Raw genomic sequence first — 24,235 nt, 5'->3', positions numbered from 1 at the left:
CCATACATATCAGTTACCATAGACATTGGAACCAGACTTTAAGAGGGGGAGAAAAAAGAATAGGAGCTTAAAATTAGCTTTAGCTTTTCCTCTACTTGGATGAAGCCTAAACACCTATAGCATGTTTGGATCGAAGATTTTCTTATAAATTTCGGAAAGAGTTATGCGAAAGTGTTGAACACATATAATATATGTATAGGTTGAGAAAATTTCTTGAAATGTTTTTGTTCAAGTTTGAAAAGGTGATGGATCCATTGGCATTACAAATTTTTCTGAGAGGTTTTAAATCATGCACATGATTAAATGAAAAATATTCTTAAAAGATGAATGAAATACAGGTAAGGAGCAGAATGCAAAAATCTATCGCTTGTATAGATACAAAATGATAATTATTTCAAGTCCTGAATTTCCTCCACCACGAAACACTCCTCTTCTCCTCTTTTATCACTGGCATTACTCGGAACTCATGCGTGTTCAAAAGGTGGGAGAACAAAATCTACGCCTAATCCCAAAATATAGCTACAATCTATCAGAGACTGGAGAAATTAAACTCTTCAGAAAAATAATAAAGATCATCCTGGGTACAATTTTAGAAGGAAATTCAAACCAAATTGGGCTCAAATCATAAAAGGTCACATTTCAGCGAAAATGGAAAAGAGTGTGAAAATCGTTTACGTGTGGCCCGCTTACCCTCCTGCTGGTCCCATCTCTCTTGGTAGGGTACCACAAAGAGTCTTTCACACGGCAGTCTCCCCCAGTTGAACAGAAATCGTCCCAGTCTACGAACAGAGATCGAAGGTCAAAATGACATTGATACACGCACGAGACAGCGACATTAGAGGTCCAGAGAGACAGAACAACCATAATCGAAGCCCGAGAGAGTATCGGAAACCCAAAACCATCTTTTAAACAGCTTTGCAGCACATGCAGATCGAAATTGGGCATCTGATGGGGGAGCTGAACCAATAAGAAGATGGACGTGCAACGGACAACTACTCTGGGCCTATGGCTCTCGTCCTCTTTCAGAAAGTTTGGTCCTTCAAAGCCCCATAAGTAGTTCGGTCCTCTTTCACAAATGTCAAATCATTAAAATTACCCTCCTTGTTGCATCACGCATATCATGTGATTAAAAAGTAGTAAGGACTCTAATTGAGTCGAGTCGAATTGTTCTTTAGTTTGTCAAGTTTGAACTCAAGATTTTTTTTTATTCTTTATTCGAGTTCGAGCTCGTTTCACAAACGAGTTCAAGTCGAGTCAAACCGAACTCGAGATCGAGTTCGAATTATTTATTTTTTAATTTGATTTAATAATTAATAAATTTAACAAATAAAATATAAAATATCTAATATTAAATTTATACAACTAACAAATAGAACTTTTATTGAATAATAAAATTATAAAATATTTATAAATAATTAATATTTAACTAGTTGATATTTATCCAAAATAACAATATATTATATACCTACATATATTATTAAAACATATACTTTTTTTGAGTAAATTAATACATACACTTAATATAATAGCATATATTTATTTTATATATAGTTCTCATATACTAGTATATGAAATTATTAAATTTTATCGACTAATTATTATACAAATTATAAAATATACCTATGAAGTATATTCACTATATAGATATAAGTAATTAGATTACATATTATATATTTAATTATAAAAGTGGTATGCTTATATTATTAGCTAATACATATATATGCACATATATGTATATATAGGTGTACGTATATATTTATCAATATATGAATGAGTTTTAATCGAGTCGAGCTAACGAGTCGACTCGAGCATAAACGAGTGGGCCTTAACGAGCCTTAGCCGAGTCGAGTCGTGTATGTGTCGTTTACAAATCGAGCGGGTATCTGCTTTCATGAACGAGCTTTTTTTTTTCACGAGTCGAGTTCGATTCGAATTTAATCGAGCGAGTATCGAGCGGGCTATCGAACAGACTGATTTATTTATAGTCATATCCACATATATTAAAAAGAATTCATGAGTTTTAATACGTGATATTATGTTAAAATATGTCATCTTATTAAAAAGTCATACTTATGTATTAATTTTAATGATATGACATTTGTGATTGGATGAAATTACAACATTATCAATTTTATACTCTAATATTAGGGTAATGCTACCATATCACTCAAGTTTGATCACTTGGTGTGCCACTAGTGCAAATTATATTTTTATTTTTTTGCTTTTTCTTTCAAATATTTTTAAATATTTAAAAAAATAAAAAATATATCAAAATACTAATAGTCACTTCCTTAACCATTAAATAAAAAAATAAAATACATAAGCAGTCAAATTGAAGGGGCAAAGTGAGACGGCATAATATTATTTTCCTTAATATTATTTTAAAAGTAATAGAATGTGCAAGTTTCGTCCAATTTTTTAAAAAAAATGGAGCCTATTATTAAAAAAAATTAATGTGGATTCAAGATTTACTCACTTTCTTCAAAGAAATGGTGCAAAATCTATATCTCTAAGATTGTAAATATCAATTCTCTTGTTTCAACTTTTTAATATTTGTTTCCTAAACATTTTAATTGAGTTTGTGGTGTATAAGTAATAGGCAATTATCTCGGAATAGCAGGGGTAATGGTAATAGGTAATAGGTAATGGTCTACTTTGTATTTCCGTGGAAAGAGTGGCGACCCGACATACAAGTGATTCCATTGCATGGATGGTTAACAAAGGATTGGACCCCCCGCCCCTACTGTGCATGTAAGCCACGTGTTGCTCCACTCACATTCTGCGGGCACTCTGCTCCTATGTTAGGGATACACGTGTCATCGGGCCACAACGTTGGCCACATAGTTCTTGAAAGTTCTGAAGTGTTCGTATTGGTCTATATAATGAAACTTCAGAAACAGTCAGTCACAGATAAAGATCAATCTTCCGTTTCTGAAAAAGATGGCTTTCAGGGCTACTGTAAGTGCTTCTTTACGCTTAATATATATGTTACTTTCTTGTTGTTCGCTTGGTTGTTGGTCTTTATGATGCTTTTCATATGATCCGTAAGTAAAATTTCATGCGATGTGGGTGCAGAGCTATTGGAGATCAACGCTGATGCGATTGGGAGGAAACCGATCGTTTGCTTCCTCAACTACTCCAAGAATGAAACTGTTTGCACCGACGGTCGATGCAGCTCACGGCGATACCCATAATTCGAGGTTAGTCATCATATACTTTGGGAAAAATATATGTGAGAGGTGCGTTGCATATTGCTAATTTTCTCCGTCATGTTGTACTGATAATGGTGACGTTGCAGGATGGCTATAAAGGGGGAGTTCGCACCACTGTATATGGTGCTGGGAATGGTGGTGGTAGCAGTGACTATAGGGACGCATACGGCCAAGCAGCAGCTCATGCATTCTCCGACGGTTTATGTCAACAAGAAGAGGAGAGAATCCCTACCGGAGGTGGAGGATCCGGACCGGGTTATTAGTTCTGCCGATAAGTTTGTGAACAAGTCTTTCCTCAGGAAGGTGGCTCACATCCAGGACCACCGCCGCACCCTCCCTGATCCTGTCCGCCCTGACCCCTTTACTCGGTCTGTGCTTAATTTCCCCGATAACGTTTGCTCTTGAATCTTGCACTTGCTTCCCTTTTAAGTTTGGGCACGTAATTAAACTTTTGGAGCTTTTTTTTTTTTTTTTTTCCATGCATGTTCTGATGAAAAATCGTTGTTGGAAAGTGCAGGCCTCGGAATGCAGAGACCCTTAAATCGGTTGGAGTGGATCCTGCACGCCACTGACTTTTCTAGAATCTAATATCTAGGACAAGCTGAAACAAATATCCACGAGAGCCAAATATCATGTCTTCTTGTCAGAATTGATGGTGTCGCATTTGTACATAGTTGTGTGCCTTTTCTTTTTTCTGCTTTGGTTCAGAAGCTCTTTCTGAGTGCCAAATGAGCCCTCCCTCGCTCGGGCGAGAGGAAATGTGGCTTCTCTTCTCTTGTTTTCCCTTTTGTGTGTTCGAATAAAGCAAAAGACACCATTGTATCCATAATTTAAGTGATTCGCAGCCTAGAAAGTATTATCCGTTGAAGTGACAATCATCCAATATCACAATGATATGGTGCCCTTACCAACGACAGAATTCGCGATTTGGGATTCGAAATGCCTTTCCAACCCAAAATGAAATATCTGGACCTAAAGACAGCTTGGGGTCAGAAATCTATAGATAAAGGAACCATCCCCTAGTTTTCACAAAATACAGTCAGGTTAGATTTTGAATCGAGAATTTATCATATCTTATTATTATAATTTTTATAAATTTTTACATAAAATATAATAAATAATTAAATTTTTTTAAATCTTAAAATAATAATAATATTAAAAAATTATATTTTAATAATATTTTATTTAACTTTCCTCTTTCATTTTAACTCACAATTCAATCCTAACTTCATTTGCTCATTCTTTTCCACTGAAAGTTGATCTCTTTCCAGCCTTCTAGCTCCAGAGAGAGAGAGCGAGCGAGAGAGATGAAACCCAGTTCGCAGATTGTGAGATGAGAGCAACTGATGGGTGAATCAAACAAATCATGCTGTATGATCTTTTGACCAAAAAAAAAATAGATAAAAGGATACATTGCAGCATTACATGAGTTGGAATCTCATCATCGTATATCAATTTATAAATAAAATGTAAGAGCTCTATGATATATTAGATACATGTACTAATTTAAAAAAAAAAAATTGGATGTACCATTAAAAAAATTAATTTTTTTAATATAAATTCTATATTTACTCTTTTTTTTTTTTTATAAATATACAGCATTTACATATTTTATAACTGTAAATATTATTTATCTTTTATGTTCCAGTCTTCTTCTTGTCCTGTCTTCTTATTCATAACTTGTGACAAATAAAAGAGCATCATTTCCCAATCGAAGTCCTTATCTTATACTCTTTGAATAACCTTTCACCATTAGACAGCATTACAAATTTATCAAACTTTCAGCTGGAATATGATGCACAAGCTCAACGCAATGAAAGCGTCGTGTCTAATACCTCCTGTGGGGACGTGAATAGGCACTAGTGTACTCAAACCTTTCATGGGACTTCCACGAACCAAATAGAACAAATGGTGTAGGATGGCAATATATGATCAACAAGTATAGATGATTTAAATCAGTGCAGTCGATAAAATATTGATCGATCAAATTAAAAATCTGTCGACGAAAGCAAAATGAGAGGTTAAATTATGATATTCCTACAGATACCAAAATCAGATACCCAATGATATTCCCATAGAATTGGGAAAAAATAAAATAAATAATTGCAGTTACTTGCCTGAAGCGCCAAGATCCAGCTACCAAAAACTGTGGGATATAACAAAGTGTTTCGCCTTCGCATCACTCGAAAGCGTCTCCAGAAAACTTCAAACCTCTCAATGAGCAAAAACAGTGTCATTGCGCCGTGGAGGCCTATCGGGAATCGTAACGGGCTTCAACTTGGAAGCCTCGTGTCTTGCAAGCTCAGGAGGAACAGGACTATTGCTCTGGATAAGCATCTGTTCGACCAATTCTATGCGTGTACATCTCAATATTCCCAGGCATATCATAATTTATGACATGGGCCACATCAGGTATGTCAATCCCACGTCCTGCAACATCGGTGGCAACAAGGACATCGTATCTCTTTGTCCGAAAACCCTCGAGACTAATTTCCCTCTGCTCCTGAGACTTCCCACCATGCAAATTACCCTGCCTTATCCAAGTTCTTGGCAACGGTGTCTGCATTCTTCTTAGTGTTCACGAACACAATTGTAGTCCTATCACCAAGTTCGTCGAACAATCTCTGTAACCTACAAAACTTCTCCGATTCTTTCATCATGTTGACATGCTGGGATATCAAGTCGGTGGCCTTTCCAGCAGTACCTATTGTTACCACAACAGGGTTTCTCAAATACTTTCTTGCAGGGCGCTCAACAGCAGGCGGCATTGTGGCACTGAACAAATAAATGGTTCTGTAGATCTTCTTCTCATCAAGCTCTTCATCTTCATTCTCGGGTTTTAGATTACTCGAAGGCATCGCATCCAAAACACCCATAACCTGAGGCTCGAAACCCATGTCTATCATACGATCGGCTTCGTCAAGAACAACATAATTACACTGATTGAGAACCGCATAGCGCCTCTCCAAGCAATCAATCAAGCGTCCTGGTGTAGCGATGACAACCTCGCACCCTTGCCTAATCCTAAACCCTTGCTACTCAATGGACTGACCACCAACAATGGAGACCACTTTGATCCCCAGATGTTTGGCAAACCTATTAGTCTCTTCTTCAATCTGCTGCGCAAGCTCACGGGTCGGAGCCATTACAACGTTATAAGGGCCTTCGGCCTCGTTCTCTTCACTCAATGGGGGAAGCCTCGTAATGTTAGTCAGCATAGGAAGAACAAAGGCAGCAGTCTTACCAGAGCCGGTCTCTGCAATCCCGATCACATCGCTTTGTTGCATACCAAGCGGAATGGCCGCCGTTTGAAACGGAGAAGGTTTCTTGTGCCCTGCTTTCTCTACCGCCTTCAACAGCTCCGGACTCAGTTTACTCTGAGCCCAAGCCCGCACAGGGCGAGGGATCTTGGAGCCTTTGTACGAAATGTTGAAGTCCTCCCTGAAAATCCTCCAATCTCTCTCAGTCATTTCCTCGAGCTTCTTCTCGCTCCAATGGCGATCGACCCTCATATCGAAGGTATCGTACATATCAGCAGCTTGTTCCTTCAGCTTCTGTGCCGCGGCCTCCTCGGACCTCTCGTTGACCCCCTCCTTCCGGCGAATCTCCTCCCTCATATCCTTCTCGTTCTTGGCGGCTAGGTTCTTCTGCTCGCGGCGGTCCAAGCCGGCGCGGAAGCCTCAAAGCTGGGCCTCGTGAGGGTTCTGGTAGAGAGAGTTCATATCCCGAGAAGTGTCCTCGGTGTTCTCCCAATCGAAAGAGAATCGGAATTTCTCGCTGGGTTTGATGACCCGCTTTTTAGGTTTTAGACCCGAGGTACTGCTCTTTGATCGCATCGAGCTCTTTCTCACGCTCTCGCTCAGCTAATTTCTCAACGCGCGCCCGCTCACGCACACGAGTCTTAGCATCATCTTCCCGCTCCCTCGCGGTGGTTCCGCCGCTCAGAATCACGTTCCCGCTCACGGTCACGGTCTCGGTCGCGGTCGCGATGGCGGTCAGAATCGGAGGGCCTGACCTCGTTGTTGGAGACGGAGACGGATGGGTCTCCGGGATGACCAAGGGAGGAGAGTATATCTTGAAGGTGGTTCTGTATTTGATCGGCTTCTTGTTGACGACGTTTGAGGGCTAGTTCCTCGCGCTGGGGCTTTCGTGAGGAATACTGGTTGCTTGGGGACGCTGCTAACGGCGGAAACGTCTTCGATGGAACGCTTCTTGGCCATGGCAATGCCGACTGAATCTGAGGGCAGAATGCCGAGGGTTCTTCTCGCTAGGTTCAGTGCAGGAGGGGAGGGGACAAAGACGATTATTTCCTTTTTCCCCAGACGCTTCCAGAAGGCGGTCTCGAGGCAGTGTCAGTGGTGGATCATGTTCGTGGATGGGATTGGGCCCAGATTGACCTTCATTTGTATTTAAGATCTGGTTCATAAAATGCTTCCCTACTTGAGGCCCAACTCTATTTGGAGCCTCAAATATGTACTAAAAAGTCCTTGACAGGTACGAGGAATGAGATGAAAATTTTTTATTTTAGATAAAAATTTAAAATATTATTTTTTAATATTATTATTATTTTAAGATTTTAAAAAATTGAATTGTTTATTATATTTTATGTAAAAATTTTAAAAAATTATAATAATAAGATGAAATGAAATGAAAATTTTATATTTTGTTTTGTCTTTAAACTCATATAAAAAATAATTTGTACAAATTTTAAATAGATAAATTTTATATAAGTCTTTATAAAAAATGAATCACTCATAAAAAAAGTATAAAAAAAAATTATTCTTTATTAGTGGGATTTACTTGTTTATAAAAAATTTGTATACGACTTGTCTATTTGAGATTTGTATCTAAGTAGCATTACTCTTTATATAACGGACACCGAAAAAAAACAAACAAATAAAAATTAAGTCCTTTATAAATTATTGCCTTGAAAGGCTTTACTTGTGTTGAGTATACAGCATATATATATATATATATAGACATTAAAAACTTTGGACTTCAAATTATATTTTTTAAAAATAATTTAGAAATTATTCTAAAAAATATGTTACGATGAACTTCAAATTTATTTATTAAATTAATAAATTTTAGAATCAAGGCATGCCAAATCTATAAATTTGAGATCCAAATACAAATACTTGTATCCAAATGCAGTCTTGAAGAATAAAATAAAGTGGTATTTTTTCATGCTAAAATAGTAAAATCTTTGAAGAAAGATAACATGATAGTGACCCAATAACGCTTGAAATGGAGATTAACCAATAATGGATTCAAACTAAGATTAGTAGATTTTGTAATGGGTGCATGATATCTAGAAGTTCTAAGAGTCTATTATCAACACTAATTTATAATGCCTTGTACATACAATATTGTACCTTAATGTCAATGACAAATTGATAATAAAATAATCAAGCATAGAGAAATATCAATCTTTAAGGATAAGGTAAACTATTACTACCATGACTTTAGATCAGCAAAACCCAAATAGTTGAGGAATTTCAACTCTCCTGTCCATTAATAATAGCAAGTATTCTTTATATAAAAAAATAAGAGCATTACTACATCTACAAACAAATTATATAAAAATAATATTATAAATTGATGTGGTTTCATCTAATCTATTAAATCTATTTATAAATAAAAATAACTTTATAATTTGATAAACCACATCAAGACACATTAATTTGTGGGATTACTTTTATGTAATTCTTTTGTGACTAAAGTATTTTTCAAAAAACAAAGACTTATTGGCTCGAAGTTGCAATAATGTTTTTGGTAAATTATTAGAGAAATGCTTTAGATACATAAAAAAGTTTTATAAAAATAAATTTATAAATTGACGTGATTTGATGTGATATATTAGATTGTAAAATTATTTTATATTATATAATAAATCTCACGTATTATGTGAAATAATTATCAGAGTTTATTTTTATAAAATTTTTTATTGTTGTAGTATTTCTAAAATTATTAACTATTCTATAGCTTTCAACTATATGTATATCTGTCCATTAATGGCGGTGGGCTAATTGTTTTTGTTTGAAGGCATTATTGATTCGTACTTCTCTTCAACGCTATACAATATTAGCCATTATTTTGGGTCGCATAATTATTGGAATGATGTTTTATAAAGTATTAGCCATTTCCCTTTCACGATTCAGGAAAAATAAGCGTTTTGGAATTGAGAAATGTTTTGGGTCCAAAATTTGGATTCAAAAAATGTCTCGAATGAATTTTTTTTTTTTTTTTTATCAAATAATTAAAAATATATATTTTAATGATATTGTAAATTTTTTATTTTTTTAAAAAATATTTATGATAATTAAAAAAATTTATAAAAAAAAAAAAATTATTCTATTCGGAACATTTTTTCAGAACTCAAAAAATATCCGAATAGAGTAATGCTAGTGGTACTCACACTTTTACGTAGGGGTGTAACCGGTCCGGTTTTGGATAAAATCTAATACCGAACCGGTATGTACAGGTTTTGTATTTTTCAAAATCGATTATGCACCGGTTACCCTCCTAAACCGGTACTTTTGGTTTTACTGGTTTCCAGTCCGGTCCGGTCTGGTTTTTCAATTTTTTTAAAATGTGAATTTCACAATTTGTCATTAAAAATTTGTTTATAAAAAAAACTTTTAGTATTAATTATAAGTATTAGTATTAGTTATAATCTTTTAGTAAAAACTTTTAGTATTAATTATAAGTATAACTATAATCTATAGTCTATATTAGACTATTAGTATTATTTATAAACTTATATATTAGTATTAACATTTAATGTATAAATTTATAATTATACATTATATATAAAACTTATTTATATTAATATTTAATATATATTTAAAATATTTTGTATAAAATTTATATATAAAAATATTATTTTTTATTTTTTTTAATCAACCGGTCCGGTCCGGTCTAAAAAATCTCAAGACCGGAACCGGCCGGTTTTTACATTTTAAAAACTGGTTCTGGACCGGACCTGTTCAAAATCGATAAAATCGGTCTAGTTCAGACTGATTTTCTAATTTTTCGATTTAAACTTATACCCCTACTTTTACGTGGTCTGCAATACGTAGTGACGTGACATGCCTCATTTTTTTTTTAATCATCAAGATGTTTATTTTTATTTATTTTTATAAGTAAATCATCAAGATTTTGAAAACTAGACACACGAAAAATCTCTCCTTTTCCCCCTAAAACCTCCGTACCACCGTTTTGGCTTCTGCATTTTTTTGGTTCCACGTCTAAACTCGGCTAACCAGTGCCCAGCCAAATGTTAGTGCCAAATGTTGGCTAAGGGTACATTGAGAATATTTGAGTGTTGTGAATATTTATGAATAGTTATGAGTAAAGATTAAAATGAGTTTGTGGGTTTCATTGAAAGTATTGTGAGTTGTTTGGATGTGTGAAATATGTTGAATTGTTGACTTTTAGATAGGTAGTTGAAAAATGTGTGGATCCTATAAATATTATAGTGATTTTATTATAGTGATTTTTTAATATTAATAAATATTGTAGTGATTTTATTTTACTTTTTATATACAATAATAATAAATATTATAATTATTTTATTTTTAATTTATATATAATAGTGATAAATATTATAATGATTATATTTTCATATATATAACACTGATAAATATTATAGTAATGTTATTTTTTATTTATATATTATAGTGATTTTATTTTTTATTTATATATAATAGTGATAAATATTATAGTAATTTAATTTTTTATTTATATATAACAGTGATAAATATTATAGTGATTTTATTTTTTATTTATATATAATAGTGATTTTATTTTTTATTTATATATAATAGTAATAAATAGTGATTTTATTTTTTATTTATATATAATAGTGATAAATATTATAGTGATTTTATTTTTTATTTATATATAATAGTGATAAATATTATATTGATTTTATTTTTTATTTATATATAATAGTGATAAATATTATAGTAATTTAATTTTTTATTTATATATAACAGTGATAAATATTATAGTGATTTTATTTTTTATTTATATATAATAGTGATTTTATTTTTTATTTATATATAATAGTGATTTTATTTTTTATTTATATATAATAGTAATAAATAGTGATTTTATTTTTTATTTATATATAATAGTGATAAATATTATAGTGATTTTATTTTTTATTTATATATAATAGTGATAAATATTATATTGATTTTATTTTTTATTTATATATAATAGTGATAAATATTATAGTAATTTAATTTTTTATTTATATATAACAGTGATAAATATTATAGTGATTTTATTTTTTATTTATATATAATAGTGATTTTATTTTTTATTTATATATAATAGTGATTTTATTTTTTATTTATATATAATAGTGATAAATATTATAGTGATTTTATTTTTTATTTATATATAATAGTGATAAATATTATATTGATTTTATTTTTTATTTATATATAATAGTGATAAATATTATAGTGATTTTATTTTTTATTTATATTTAATAGTGATAAATATTATTGTGATTTTATTTTTTATTTATATAATAGTGATAAATATTATAGTAATTTTATTTTAATTTTTATTTAAAATTTTAAGAATCTACTTTTAAATTAAAATAAATTAATCTTTTTTTATTAAATTTGGTCAGCTACTATTTATTCCAAAATAATATTTTACTCTAAAAATACTCTCAATAGTTTCTATTGGATAATTAGATTGAGGAAAAAAATAGTTATGAAACAATAATTTTAAGTAAAAATTAAATTATTAATTAATAAAAAAAATATATTTATCATTTCTTTTTTCATCATTCTCTTATCATCCCATGACGTGGTATTAGATTATAAGTTTACAAGTAAAATATATTAAATAATCTCAAATTATCTACTGTCACTTCATGAGATGATAAGAGGAAATTAATATATGAAGTATATTTGTAAAATATAAACAAAAATTAAAAAAATTATTATTAAAATATATAATATTATATTATTATTTTGACTTTTAGATAGAAATTCTAATATAGATTAACTTCTCTAATGATTTTGACTTCCAAAACCTTAACTTCTAATCAAATTTTAGACTTAACAATTGCCAATGCTCTGACAGATCGATTCAAGCTCTAATTTTGAGTTCATTTTGGTTTGAAGTCCAACTATTAAGAGCAGTCTCCACTGGGTAAGGTAAACTCTAAATTATAAAATAATAATAATAATAATAATAATAATAAAGTAATTTTTTGTCATTTTTCCTTAGTTTTAGAGCTCAATTTCTAGTTTAAAAATCATGAAATTGCACAGCTAGATTCAACTTTTGAAAAAGGGCAACTCAAGCCAAAAAGAAGTAGGCATTCTAAATGTGAGACTTGGGTCTAGAGTTTAGGTACACCTAAACTAGCTGGGTCTTTCAAAGTAAGATGTATATGGTTTCGGAGCCAAAAATTGAAGGAACTCAGATATATATATATATATATATATATATATATATATATATATATATATATATATATATATACACGACGTCAAAGATGGGATTGTAAAGCAGGAATTTCAAGATCTAAAATAGGAATTTCAACTAATATCTAGTTGGTAGTCATATTAGTTTTTATTACACATTTTCCAAAGAGGAAAGGAAAAAAATCAGAATAATCAGTGCCGTAAATGAAAGGTTTAGGTGATGATGTATTAGTATATTACAGTTTGCATAATAATAGCAGAAGCGTTAAAAAATGCTGAGATTCCGCGTAATTGAATGTTTCAAACTATAGCTGACCTTAATTTGGTGGTTTATTTTAAGGCATTATTGGTTCTCATTTCTCCTAATTAATGTTATTGTATTGATCACAATTGCAATTATTAGAGGTAGATTAATGGTTTATTATTATTATTATTATTCAGATCGCTTTCATGCATTTTCATCATAATCAAATGGAAAAATTATTGCAATAATTGGAGATAAACTACTCCACATTCAGACGTTGAAAAATGCATTAAAATTTGATAGATAAATAGAAATGAATATATAGTTGAGACTTGTGAGAGATATTATATATATATATAGAGGCCGGTGAGATAAACGAATAGATTAAGGATCCCTTTGGAAACACAATTATTCTTAAATATTTTCATATGAAAAATTATATTTGTAATTATAGAATACACAAACACCGTGTACTCATTTTTAACAAATTTAAAAAAAATGGAGTAAATATGAGATTACATGAAATAATTAATTTTTTTAAAAGTAATACTAGATACAGTTATGATTTGTGCAAGCACCACACATTAATTTTGAAAAAAAGTAGAGTTCATTATTAAAAAATTAATTTTTCATACAAGTCTCATATTTTCTTATTTTTCAAAAGGAGTACGCAACGCTTGCGCTGTTGCGCATTCCATAATCACAAATATAATTTCTCATTTTTTAACAGTAGACTCTATTATTTTTTGAAAGGAATGTGTGACATTTGCACAACTCATTATTTTATATAGCATTACTCTTTTTAGATATTCTAAAATATTTCATTTTCAAATATCACACAAGCACAAAACACTTTTTAATTTCAAATCTTCATATTTTTCATCTAATTATTACATAATTATTATAACTTTCTCAAATTATCAAATAAAAATAATATTAAACAAAATTTCTAACTTTATAATATTTTTATTTAAATTTTTTCTCATTTTTTAAAACTCAATATTTTATTATTATTTATATATATTCTGAAACATTCTCAGTATCCAAACTAACTACTACTTGCCATGTCATCGAATATTGGAATGAGAAGAACTCTGAAATTAGTTTGAATAATGCAAATGATTTTTAATTCTTAAATTAATCTTTTTTGTTGGAAAAATATTTTAGATTTGGGGTTGCATTATGCAAAACAAAACGAATGATAATATAATGGAAAGTGGATTATGAGATTTTATAATACAATTGATGATGTATATTCGTAATTAAGGATCCACTAAACTTAAAAAAAAAAAAAAAACCAAACTGATATAGCTCATCCATGTGTCGGAACCTTCATCCCAAAAGCTAAATTAATAGTACATAATTAACAGACTTGTAAAAAAGAAAATGGAAATATTTTCCCGTACTGTTATATAAGATACGTAAATTTTGTGCATTTTCTTTAAATTATAGAGTCCATCATTAATAGATTGATTTTTTCATATATATTCTAGATTTAATTACTTTATTCAGAGAGGATGCATCATACTTACATATTTTAAAATTAAAAATATCATCTCTTATACACATATTCTAAAATTTATATTTATTACTTATTTATTATTGTTTGAAATATTTATACGAAGATTAATAAATATTGTAAGATTTATTTATTTATTTTTATTTCTAATTGAGATAGTCAGATTGGAGCTAGACAAAAGAGGTGTTTTTTTTAATGCACAAATTTTATTTAAATTTTTTATAAAAAAAAATAGACTCCACGTCAGAAAAAATAAAATAAAATAAAATTTTCATACTCTTTTATGATAGTCTTTTAATTAAATAAAAAAAAAATCGATGGAATGTTGTACATCTTGAACCTCATGTGTATCTCATTATTATTATTTATTTTCCGTATAACAGGTACGTCTACTATGATTAAGACCCGGTGGTATTTGGAATCCGGAGATGGATGGGAGGAAAGACTACTTTTCTAAGTGACGAAAACTAAAATAAAATTTCCTCCAAATATAAGCAAAAGAATTGATTCCGACTCCGAGCAATGAGATCATGCCGATTCATTCCTACACTTGTTGGAATTAAAAATATGAAATTGTCAAAGCTACTAATCTTATGAATCTTCAGATCATCCAAGTGAGGACAAGGCTCCATTCTGACTTTGATCAGCGATCATGAGGACTTTCTGCAAAATGCAATAAACTCACTGGCAAAAAAGACAAAACAAAAAATCAAACCAAACATATATGATATATAAAACACAAGCATGTTTGACATCAGCGCCTATATATAAAGACTCATGAAGCTGGCAGCAAAGCACTGGTAAAAACCTGGCCATCACTGGATCAGAAGCACAAAGAATACCAAACGATGGCAGATCAGAAAGAGATGGAGACGAGAGAAACGGAAACAAATGAAGGAATAGAAACAACAGCTGTGGGGAAGAACATGAAAGAACGAAAGATATCGTGGGCGAAGCTGCGCCGGGTGGACTCCTTGAATATAGAGGCTGGAAGGGTTTCATCTTCTCAAAGCCATGCCTCCAAGGTCTCTTTCCATGTTAATGTCATAGCGTTTCTTTTGCTCTTTTGATTTATGCCTCATGGGGCTTTGAAACTCATCAGTCATCAAGTTCTTGAGTGATTCTTTTTTTTTTATTTTTTTATCAACTTCGGCTTGGTGGGTTTGGTGTGAAGCAGGTTAGTTGGAAGAGGACGTTGAGTTTAGCATTTCAGAGCATAGGGGTGATATATGGGGACATAGGGACGTCTCCACTTTATGTGTACAAAAGCACTTTCGCCGATGGTATTCAACACCAAGACGACATTCTTGGTGTCTTGTCCCTTATCATCTACACCATAGCGTTCATAGCCATGCTGAAGTATGTCTTTATTGTGTTGTGGGCCAATGACAACGGGGACGGTAAGAAAAGAAATCGCTTCAGCTTCCTTAATTCCTGTTTTAATATGCAGTCTTTGGATCCTATATATATTTCTGATCTTCTGACTCCTTGCAAGGTATTAATTTATAGGTGGGACGTTTGCACTGTATTCCTTGTTGTGCCGGTATGCAAAGGTGAGCTTGATTCCAAATCAGGAGCCAGAGGACAGGGAGCTATCCAACTACAGACTTGAAACACCATCCAACCAGTCGAGACTGGCTTCGAAGATTAAGGAAAAGCTTGAGAATAGCAAAACTGCACAAATTTTGCTTTTCATTGTCACCATCATGGGAACTTCCATGGTAATTGGAGATGGGATTCTTACTCCATCCATTTCAGGTCAGTTTGACAGTAAAATCTCGGACTTGATGAAGACAGTACAAGCCTAAACATGTTATCTGTAACATTTAACAAATGGGTTTTGCATGCATGCAGTTCTTTCTGCGGTGGATGGGATACACTCGCTAGGCACAGGTACTATGTTATATGTTTATCATTCTTTTATGGGCGAACTAGAAAGTTCTTTAGATTATTATCTCTGACGTACTAAACATGCTTCGATCCAGATGCTGTTGTGGGGATTTCAGTGGCAATCTTGATAGTTCTGTTTTCTGTTCAACGATTCGGAACAGATAAAGTGGGGTTTTCGTTTGCCCCAATCATCTTCTTGTGGTTTTTGGTCATCAGTGGCATTGGTCTTCACAACTTGTTCAAATATGAGGTTGGAGTTTTACGTGCTTTCAATCCAGCATACATAATTGATTACCTCAAAAGAAATGGGAAACGAGGATGGATTTCCCTTGGTGGAGTTTTTCTGTGCATTACAGGTGAGTGTTACAGTACGTGTTTTTTTTTTTTTTTTAAATGTTGTTTATACATTAATTTCTACCGTCTGGCTTGGATTCTTTATCTGACTAGTGATATAAATCAGGGACCGAGGCCATGTTTGCAGATCTGGGTCACTTCAATGTTCAAGCAGTCCAAGTAAGCAGATACAATAGTCTTTTATTTTCTTTTTCAGTTTGAGGGATGCACCTTGAATATATGGTTTTTTTTTTCGTTTAAAAGAATAAAAATTTTTTTATACAACCATCAGTAAGTACCTTCAAAACATGACAGTGATGACACTTCTTTTTTTTTTTTTTATTACATGATCAAATGCACAGGCACACGTTAAATTACACTCGCTAAAAACTTGAACAATTAAAATTAAAATTTGTATAAAAGGGAGGCTTCGGCGGCGGGGCAGCTCAGCCGGCTTCCGGCTTCCGGCTTCCTGCTTCCGGCTTCCGGCAAGTCTTTCCAACTCATGTCCCTAAACTTTAACAAAACCATCAAACGCCACAGTCAAATGGGTTTCCCCCATTTCTTTGAATTACCAGCCATATATCCCTCGTACACATCGAGGCCTAGCACTTGCGCTGATGGCCAAGTGCAAGGCGCATGCATTAGTGCCATTCTTTTCTTAGCCTAGCTGATTTGCGTAAATTCTTTCATATGTACTCCTTAACGAATTTCTACTTCCATGACCAAGGTTCTGTTCTCTTAAACCAGCCGTTCTACTTATTCAAGCTTAGCATGATAGACAAAATCAATAATTTTTCACCATGATATTATTGCAGATCAGTTTCTCTTGCATTACGTTTCCTGCATTACTAACTGCATATAGTGGGCAAGCAGCATACCTCAGGAAATTCCCCGGGAACGTGTACAATACTTTCTACGACTCCATACCAGGTTTAGTGTTTTTTTCTCTCAGCATATATGTGTGGATCCAATCTCTAAGAAAATATTTTTCGGGTTATTACAATTGTGTTTTCTGAGCAATATTCAACTGATGTAAGTTAACTGGTACTCGATCCAGACCGAATATACTGGCCAACCTTCGTTGTTGCAGTAGCTGCTGCCATTATAGCCAGCCAAGCTATGATATCTGGGGCATTTGCAATTCTCTCTCAGTCGCAAAATCTAGGTTGTTTTCCTAGAATTAAGGTTGTTCATACCTCTGCAAAGTATGAGGGCCAGGTTTACATCCCCGAGGCCAACTACTTTCTCATGATTGCTTGTGTTATAGTCACTGTGGCCTTCAAGACTACTGACAAGATCGGCAATGCATATGGTAAGATTAACATTCTTAAAGGAAACTGGGGACGGAATTAAAAATGATACTTTTTATAATTATAATGAATGCAGGAATTGCTGTGGTTACTGTAATGTTGATCACAACCAGTTTGCTTTCTCTAATCATGCTTGTTATCTGGAAGACGAGGATATGGAAGATTGCTCTCTTCTTTGTGGTGTTTGCTTCCATAGAGGGGATTTATCTATCATCTGTCCTGTACAAGTTTACGCAAGGTGGGTTCCTTCCATTGGTATTTGCGCTTGTCCTAATGACAATCATGGCGATTTGGCATTATGTACACAAAGAAAGATACATGTTTGAGCTCAGGAACAAGGTTTCTAGTGAATTCATCAAAGAATTGGCTGTCAACCCAAATATAAAACGGGTGCCAGGAATGGGATTCCTGTACTCCGAGCTTGTACAGGGTATTCCTCCAATATTTCCCCACTTCATCTCTAATATACCATCTATCCATTCTGTTCTAGTGTGTGTCTCAATTAAGTCCCTCCCGATTAGCAAAGTTGTAGTGGAGGAGAGATTTCTGTTCCGGCAAGTTGAGCCGAGGGAATATCACATGTTCCGCTGTGTGGTGAGGTATGGCTATAATGATGTGATCGAGGAACCTGAGGAGTTTGAGAGGCAGCTAGTGGAACAGTTGAAAGAATTCATCCGCCATGAACACTTCATGCTTGAGGAAGGAACCACTGAACAAATTGCTGAACCAGTGAACCTCCAGCATTCTTCTCTATTGGTGAAAGATGGAAAAGCAAGAGGATCAGCTGTTCACACTGAGGAATCACTACAACTGCCTAATCCATCTGGGGTTTCATCCGGGTCTAATTCCATTCAGTCGGTCAATGCAGCTAAATCGACAAATTCTTCTAACCGAATTGTCTCTGTTCCAATCCAGGGAGTTGAAGAGGAGATGCAGTTTGTCCAAAAAGCGATGGAGAATGGTGTGGTTTACCTCCTTGGAGAAGCAGAAGTTGTGGCAGAACAGAAAGCATCCTTCTTGAAGAAGATAGTCGTCAATCATGCCTATAGTTTCTTGAGAAAAAATTTTAGGCAGGGGGAGAAAGTTCTGGCTATTCCCCACGCTAGGCTCGTAAGGGTTGGAATGACATATGAGATCTGAGATTCAGAATCTTTGGAAAATCAAATAAACATGCTGTACGTGTATAGCTTGCCCTGATAGCCTGCTTCTACAATCTCAATATGACAACATGTAAAACATCAGTAAAATTCTCAAGTTTTAATGGAAAATGTTTTATGCCACACCAACTCAAATGACCAAGTTTTATGAATGAAGCATCCAAATTTACTTGGCCATTGCAGCCGAGAACAACTCCAATGGCCAAGTAAATTGGGAAAGTTTATTAAACAAAGAGGAAAAAAAACAAAAGCCTAAAACAAAGGGGTCCTTTGTGTGGGAACTGGAAGCCGCGCGCTGATGGCTCCAGTGTTATTTATTTTTACCTGAGCTTAATAAATAAGAGGGTTTTACTAGTTCAAAGGTGATGAAAGTGTTTCTGGTCCTGCCAGTGGAGATTTCGAGGTAGGTTAAGTGCAAGACCAAAACCAGTTCTCCATGAATCCAAAAAGAAAAGAAATTTTCGAATGATTGATATAATCGAACTGATTCTATGATCATGTTGAACAATATTACTGGTGGGATTAGACCTTTTTCTATCAGAAATGAATCTTAAAGGGAGCAAATCCAGCTCCTGTAGGCTGTGAGATAAGATTGTGTCCCTATTGTATTGATTGCCCTCACTTGTGAAAGAGGAAAACCGTGGTTACAAACACGACACCTGGGAGGTACATTTAATCTATAAAATTCAGAACCTAGACATCAAAACCATTATATTCATATAGTCCAAGTACACGGCCAAAAGAAAGACATTTAGCATAAGTCACAACACACAAAAGATGTGGAAACCTGCAAGAAAAACAAAACTCACAATAAAATACAAGCAAATCAAGTGAAAAAGACCGAGCACAATACCTATGAGACCCTCAGGTAGGGCATATCTAATTTAACCATGCAGAGAAGACCCCTCAACTAGCTAGGCAAAGGTATTCATGGGATCATTCATGTAAAAAATTATTACTATTTGAATGGAAAAAACAAAAAGACCTGGAGAATCTTATTATGGTATATGCTGCTGATCAGTCTACTTTTCATTATTCCGTGACGAACTTCGAGTGGATTTTTTTGTTTTTAAGATCGGGGAAGCATTCGAGAGCAATAAGTTTCAGGCTCCCAGAAACACAGTCTATCCCTATGTGCCAAATTAAACCATTGAAGTACTTCAAATAGACAATCATAACTGACCAAAGAAATACAGGAAGTGGAATGAAGAAACAGGAAGTGCTTCAAGTAATAGGCTGCCATTTTTACCTTTTCATTTTAGTTCCGCAGTAATATGATGTAAATGAACTCGTTCTGATTAATCAAACTAAATGACAAACAGGAGAGAAAAGCACAAATATGCCAAAGGGTGATCGGTATCACAGGTGGATCATGGAAGCAGGTAGGAATGACAATCTAAAAATAATTAAATTAGAAGGCTAAAGTTGTCTCTTTCTATGGATCTCTCCTTTCGGATCCACTCTTACGTCTTTTCTGATTTGTATCCATCCATCCTTCTGGTCTTATGGTTACCAACCTCAACCAGTTTTTAATGTGAAGACATAAGCATTAATCACCTTTTTTAACATAAAAATGGGATCTGTATCTTTAAGATACGCTTGTGTGCATTTCATAATAGAAATGCAATGCATTTATGTCTGTGTCTTTATTATTGTAAGAGCTCCAAAGGGTATTTCTGATGATTTTCTCACCTAGCAAAAAGGACAAACAGACCCAACTTCTGATGTGTTTTTTTATTGATATTTGACCTGTTACATAATGCCATTTGATTGAACAATGTCTTTCTCGGAGAATTCTTATTTGAATTTAAATACCAATTTGTAGACCAAGGTCTTTCTTTGACGTTGGTATGTATGGAACTTCTTTTTGTCTGCTACTTTGAAGTCCTACCTTCCCTTGACTTATATCATCAGCTGCTCCCCGACCCTTCTTAGCATTGGATAGACGAGTCCTACCAAACATGTCAAACTTTGCTCCAGAATTCAAAGATGACGAGCAGTTCCAAAGCATCATTGTTTCCCAGTCTTCTACGGGCAGTCCGCCTCATGCAGAAAAAAGTGGCGATGGCTCCACTCCATCCACCATATCGAAAAGGAAAAGGAATCTTCCAGGGAATCCAGGCAAGCAAACATTCTGCATATCTTTTTCTCTAAATGGTGTCCATTCATCTAAGAACTTGGTTGGGAAATATCCTACGAGCATTTTTTTTTTTTTTTTCCAGAAAATATGTACATGATAAGAACTAGAATTAGGAGAAGCACATCTGTCTAACAGATGGATTGCACCAAACTACACTTTGTGATCAACTGACTTTGTCTTATAGATATATGATTACCTAGCTAGAAACCATTTACTTTTGTCAATTTACCAAGATACTATCTGGAAAATGTTAAGTTGTGAATTGTACAATCATCAAATCAATAAGTTATTAATCTATATGACCATCTGCGTAATGAAATTCATGGGCCTAACTCATCTCATAAAACCGGTTGTATAAGAGAGGATTGCTCATTGCTTATAAACATGCCCAAGACCTTGTTCACAGCCAATGTGGGATTATTCCTAGGCATGTACATGGGCTATGCCTATTTCATTCTCATCAATAATATTTATCTCTTATCAAAAAAAAAAAAAATATGACCATCTGCACAGATGTAGATATTCGGCAAATGTTAAATTGTACTGTATAGTTTTAATTTCACCAAGTTATCATTAGGTCAAAGTCTCCAAGGCTTTGGAAGAGAAGATTGATGGAATGGTCGTTTTTTCTTGTGTGCAGACCCAGATGCAGAGGTTGTGGCTCTGTCTCCAAGAACACTAATGGCAACAAATAGGTACATTTGTGAGGTATGCCACAAGGGATTTCAGAGAGATCAGAACCTTCAGCTACACAGAAGAGGACACAACTTGCCTTGGAAGCTGAAGCAAAGGACAAACATACAGGTTAAGAAGAGGGTGTATGTCTGTCCAGAGCCTAACTGTGTGCATCATGACCCAAGCCGAGCTTTAGGTGACTTAACTGGCATTAAGAAACACTTCTGTAGGAAGCATGGAGAAAAGAAATGGAAGTGTGACAGGTGCTCCAAACGTTATGCTGTTCAATCAGACTGGAAGGCTCACACAAAGATCTGTGGAACCCGAGAATATCGTTGTGATTGTGGCACAATCTTCTCAAGGTCAAACTATATTCTATTGTTATAATTCCGACTGTGAGAAGCTTTTACTATAAGTAGTTAAATCTTGCTTGTGTGTTATTATATGTTGTACAAAACATTGATTAGAGCAATATATATTAGCAGAAGGTTCTGTCGCAAAACTAATACAGCACATATCTTGCCTTTGTACAGGAAGGACAGCTTTGTCACACATAGAGCCTTCTGCGATGCATTGACGGAGGAGAACAACAGGGTGAACCAGAGCTTCGCTGCCACTGGAGGAATGTTGCAGAGCCATGCACAGGAGCTTTTCATTTCATCAATGCCCGGCTCCTATTCCTGCTCAGAGACAAACACAACGATGAACCTGTCAATATCTAATGAGAACGTTGACAATTCACTGAAGCCATTATCCTCTGGCTCAGCTGGAGTCATGATATCGAGCAATTTAGATCCAACTTTCGATCCAAGAACAACCCGGACATGTTTTAGCTCTGAAGGTGGATCAAATGCCTATCCGATGACAATTGATTCGTGTTACACATCTGCGACAGCCTTGTTACAGAAGGCTGCAGAAATGGGTGCTAAAACCAGCGATAATTCATTTGCCCCAATATTCCTCAAAGGATTTAATGGGTACCCTATTAGCAGCATGAACTCATCAGGATCTGTCCAGGTGGGTTCTTCTGGAGGCATTATGGGGCTAAACACCAATGGTTCTATTGAGAGAGATCGAGAACCATATGATAAAACCTTAGATCCCGGGGATCATGAACCAAATTATACTATCTCTCACTCTCAAACTGGATTGTTTCACTCTCCTCTTTCTGTGCACACGGAAAATGGACATGGACCTGGACATGCTGGTAATCTACTAAGACATGTATACATTGGAGAAGGAGAAAAAATGACTGTTGATTTCTTAGGGGTGGAATCAGCTGGGAATTCAAGCACTGGGAAGAAAAGAAGTTACGATGGTAATGTAATTGGGTTGGAATATTCAAATGCACAGCAAAGCGTGCAAAATCTGCACTCAGAATGGTGATAAACTCATCCGAGTTCAGGTTAATGTGAATTACATACTATCTCTGATGCTCCGATGTCCGCTGAAGGCAATTCGTAAAGCCTTCTGGTTTGATCATTTTGTAGCAATTAAAGAAAAAAACTTAATTATGTACTTCCTCGGTCTGATTGTCACCAGGAACTAGTTTGTCCATTTTGAGCCTCCCGATCGATCAAATATGAATGCATTTGAGCATTACAAGAATGAAACACTTCACAAATCACAATGCCTATTGGTAGTATGTATTGAAGTCGTTCATACAGACGGAGTGCACGTTCACATGACCTCAAATGTTTGTAATGACGAAGTCTAGGCCTCTAAGACCTCGTAAGATACGAAAGCAAAAGGAAAAAAGAGGAGAAAGGCATTGAAATTTGAAGAATAATGCTAGAGACAGCACTGGTGACTCCCGTTGAGAGCTACCCTTGGCTCTAATATGTGTTTTTTTATATATATATTTTTGATAATTTTAAATATTTTAAAAAACTTGTGAATTTTTTTTATTTTATTTCCTGATCAAGAAAGTAATTTTTAGTAATTTTTTTTACTTTATGATTAAAGAAGTATATTTTAATAATATTCTAAATTTATTTTATTTTTTTAAAATATTTAAAAGTATTAAAAAAATATCTATAAAAAATAATTAAAAAAAATATATGAAAAAACATATGCTAGAGCCAACGGTAGCTACCATCAGTGGCTCTAGCAGTACTCAAATTTGAAACCCTACCGATCCCACCGATCCCAATAAACAGGTCCAATCGTTCATCATATAAACAATCATTTTCATGGTAGTTAAGATGTAGAAAAATGTTAGTTTGACCTCTTACTTTGTTCCTTCATTTTGACCATTTGTGTATTTAATTTTTTAAAAAAATTTAATTTTTAAA

The 24,235-nt window shown here is 33.9% G+C and overlaps 3 protein-coding genes and 1 pseudogene across 3 annotated transcripts; 3 read left to right on the top strand and 1 right to left on the bottom strand.

Moving 5' to 3' along the window:
- The first annotated feature begins 2,863 nt into the window (after positions 1–2,863).
- LOC108997378 lies at positions 2,864–4,087 on the top strand. Its single transcript, XM_018973608.2, has 4 exons — positions 2,864–2,958; positions 3,076–3,200; positions 3,299–3,580; positions 3,730–4,087. The coding sequence occupies exons 1-4, from the start codon at positions 2,941–2,943 to the stop codon at positions 3,782–3,784; spliced, it is 480 nt and encodes a 159-aa protein (XP_018829153.1). The 5' UTR covers positions 2,864–2,940; the 3' UTR covers positions 3,785–4,087.
- Positions 4,088–5,209: 1,122 nt separating this feature from the next.
- Positions 5,210–7,599, bottom strand: LOC108997376 (annotated as a pseudogene).
- Positions 7,600–15,235: 7,636 nt separating this feature from the next.
- On the top strand, positions 15,236–19,252 carry LOC108997375 (potassium transporter 5). The gene is made up of 9 exons (XM_018973605.2): positions 15,236–15,458; positions 15,611–15,833; positions 15,943–16,191; positions 16,288–16,326; positions 16,419–16,679; positions 16,784–16,836; positions 17,475–17,589; positions 17,717–17,971; positions 18,046–19,252. Exons 1-9 carry the CDS (start codon positions 15,282–15,284, stop codon positions 19,107–19,109), a joined length of 2,436 nt encoding a protein of 811 aa, XP_018829150.1. The 5' UTR covers positions 15,236–15,281; the 3' UTR covers positions 19,110–19,252.
- A 1,640-nt stretch (positions 19,253–20,892) lies between these two features.
- On the top strand, positions 20,893–23,459 carry LOC108997317 (protein indeterminate-domain 12-like). Its single transcript, XM_035684824.1, has 3 exons — positions 20,893–21,184; positions 21,907–22,303; positions 22,475–23,459. Exons 1-3 carry the CDS (start codon positions 21,088–21,090, stop codon positions 23,325–23,327), a joined length of 1,347 nt encoding a protein of 448 aa, XP_035540717.1. The 5' UTR covers positions 20,893–21,087; the 3' UTR covers positions 23,328–23,459.
- The last annotated feature ends 776 nt before the right edge of the window (positions 23,460–24,235 follow it).

The sequence above is a fragment of the Juglans regia genome, chromosome 13 (assembly GCF_001411555.2).
Source record: "Juglans regia cultivar Chandler chromosome 13, Walnut 2.0, whole genome shotgun sequence".
Classification (NCBI taxonomy): Eukaryota; Viridiplantae; Streptophyta; class Magnoliopsida; order Fagales; family Juglandaceae; genus Juglans; species Juglans regia.
The sequence above is the reverse complement of the archived record's forward strand: the minus strand, read 5'-3'. Positions and strand labels throughout refer to the sequence as shown.

What these genes read in the sequence shown, in the direction of transcription:
- LOC108997378 (XM_018973608.2), top strand. An exon ending in GGCGATACCCATAATTCGAG is followed by an intron (nt 3,201 to 3,298) that starts GTTAGTCATCAT and finishes GTGACGTTGCAG; the next exon opens with GATGGCTATAAAGGGGGAGT. An exon ending in CGCCCTGACCCCTTTACTCG is followed by an intron (nt 3,581 to 3,729) that starts GTCTGTGCTTAA and finishes TGGAAAGTGCAG; the next exon opens with GCCTCGGAATGCAGAGACCC.
- LOC108997375 (XM_018973605.2), top strand. Translation starts at nt 15,282, where the DNA reads ATGGCAGATCAGAAAGAGATGGAGACGAGAGAAACGGAAACAAATGAA. An exon ending in TCTTACTCCATCCATTTCAG is followed by an intron (nt 16,192 to 16,287) that starts GTCAGTTTGACA and finishes GCATGCATGCAG; the next exon opens with TTCTTTCTGCGGTGGATGGG. An exon ending in CAAGATCGGCAATGCATATG is followed by an intron (nt 17,972 to 18,045) that starts GTAAGATTAACA and finishes TAATGAATGCAG; the next exon opens with GAATTGCTGTGGTTACTGTA.
- LOC108997317 (XM_035684824.1), top strand. Translation starts at nt 21,088, where the DNA reads ATGTCAAACTTTGCTCCAGAATTCAAAGATGACGAGCAGTTCCAAAGC. An exon ending in TCCGCCTCATGCAGAAAAAA is followed by an intron (nt 21,185 to 21,906) that starts GTGGCGATGGCT and finishes TCTTGTGTGCAG; the next exon opens with ACCCAGATGCAGAGGTTGTG. An exon ending in TGTGGCACAATCTTCTCAAG is followed by an intron (nt 22,304 to 22,474) that starts GTCAAACTATAT and finishes GCCTTTGTACAG; the next exon opens with GAAGGACAGCTTTGTCACAC.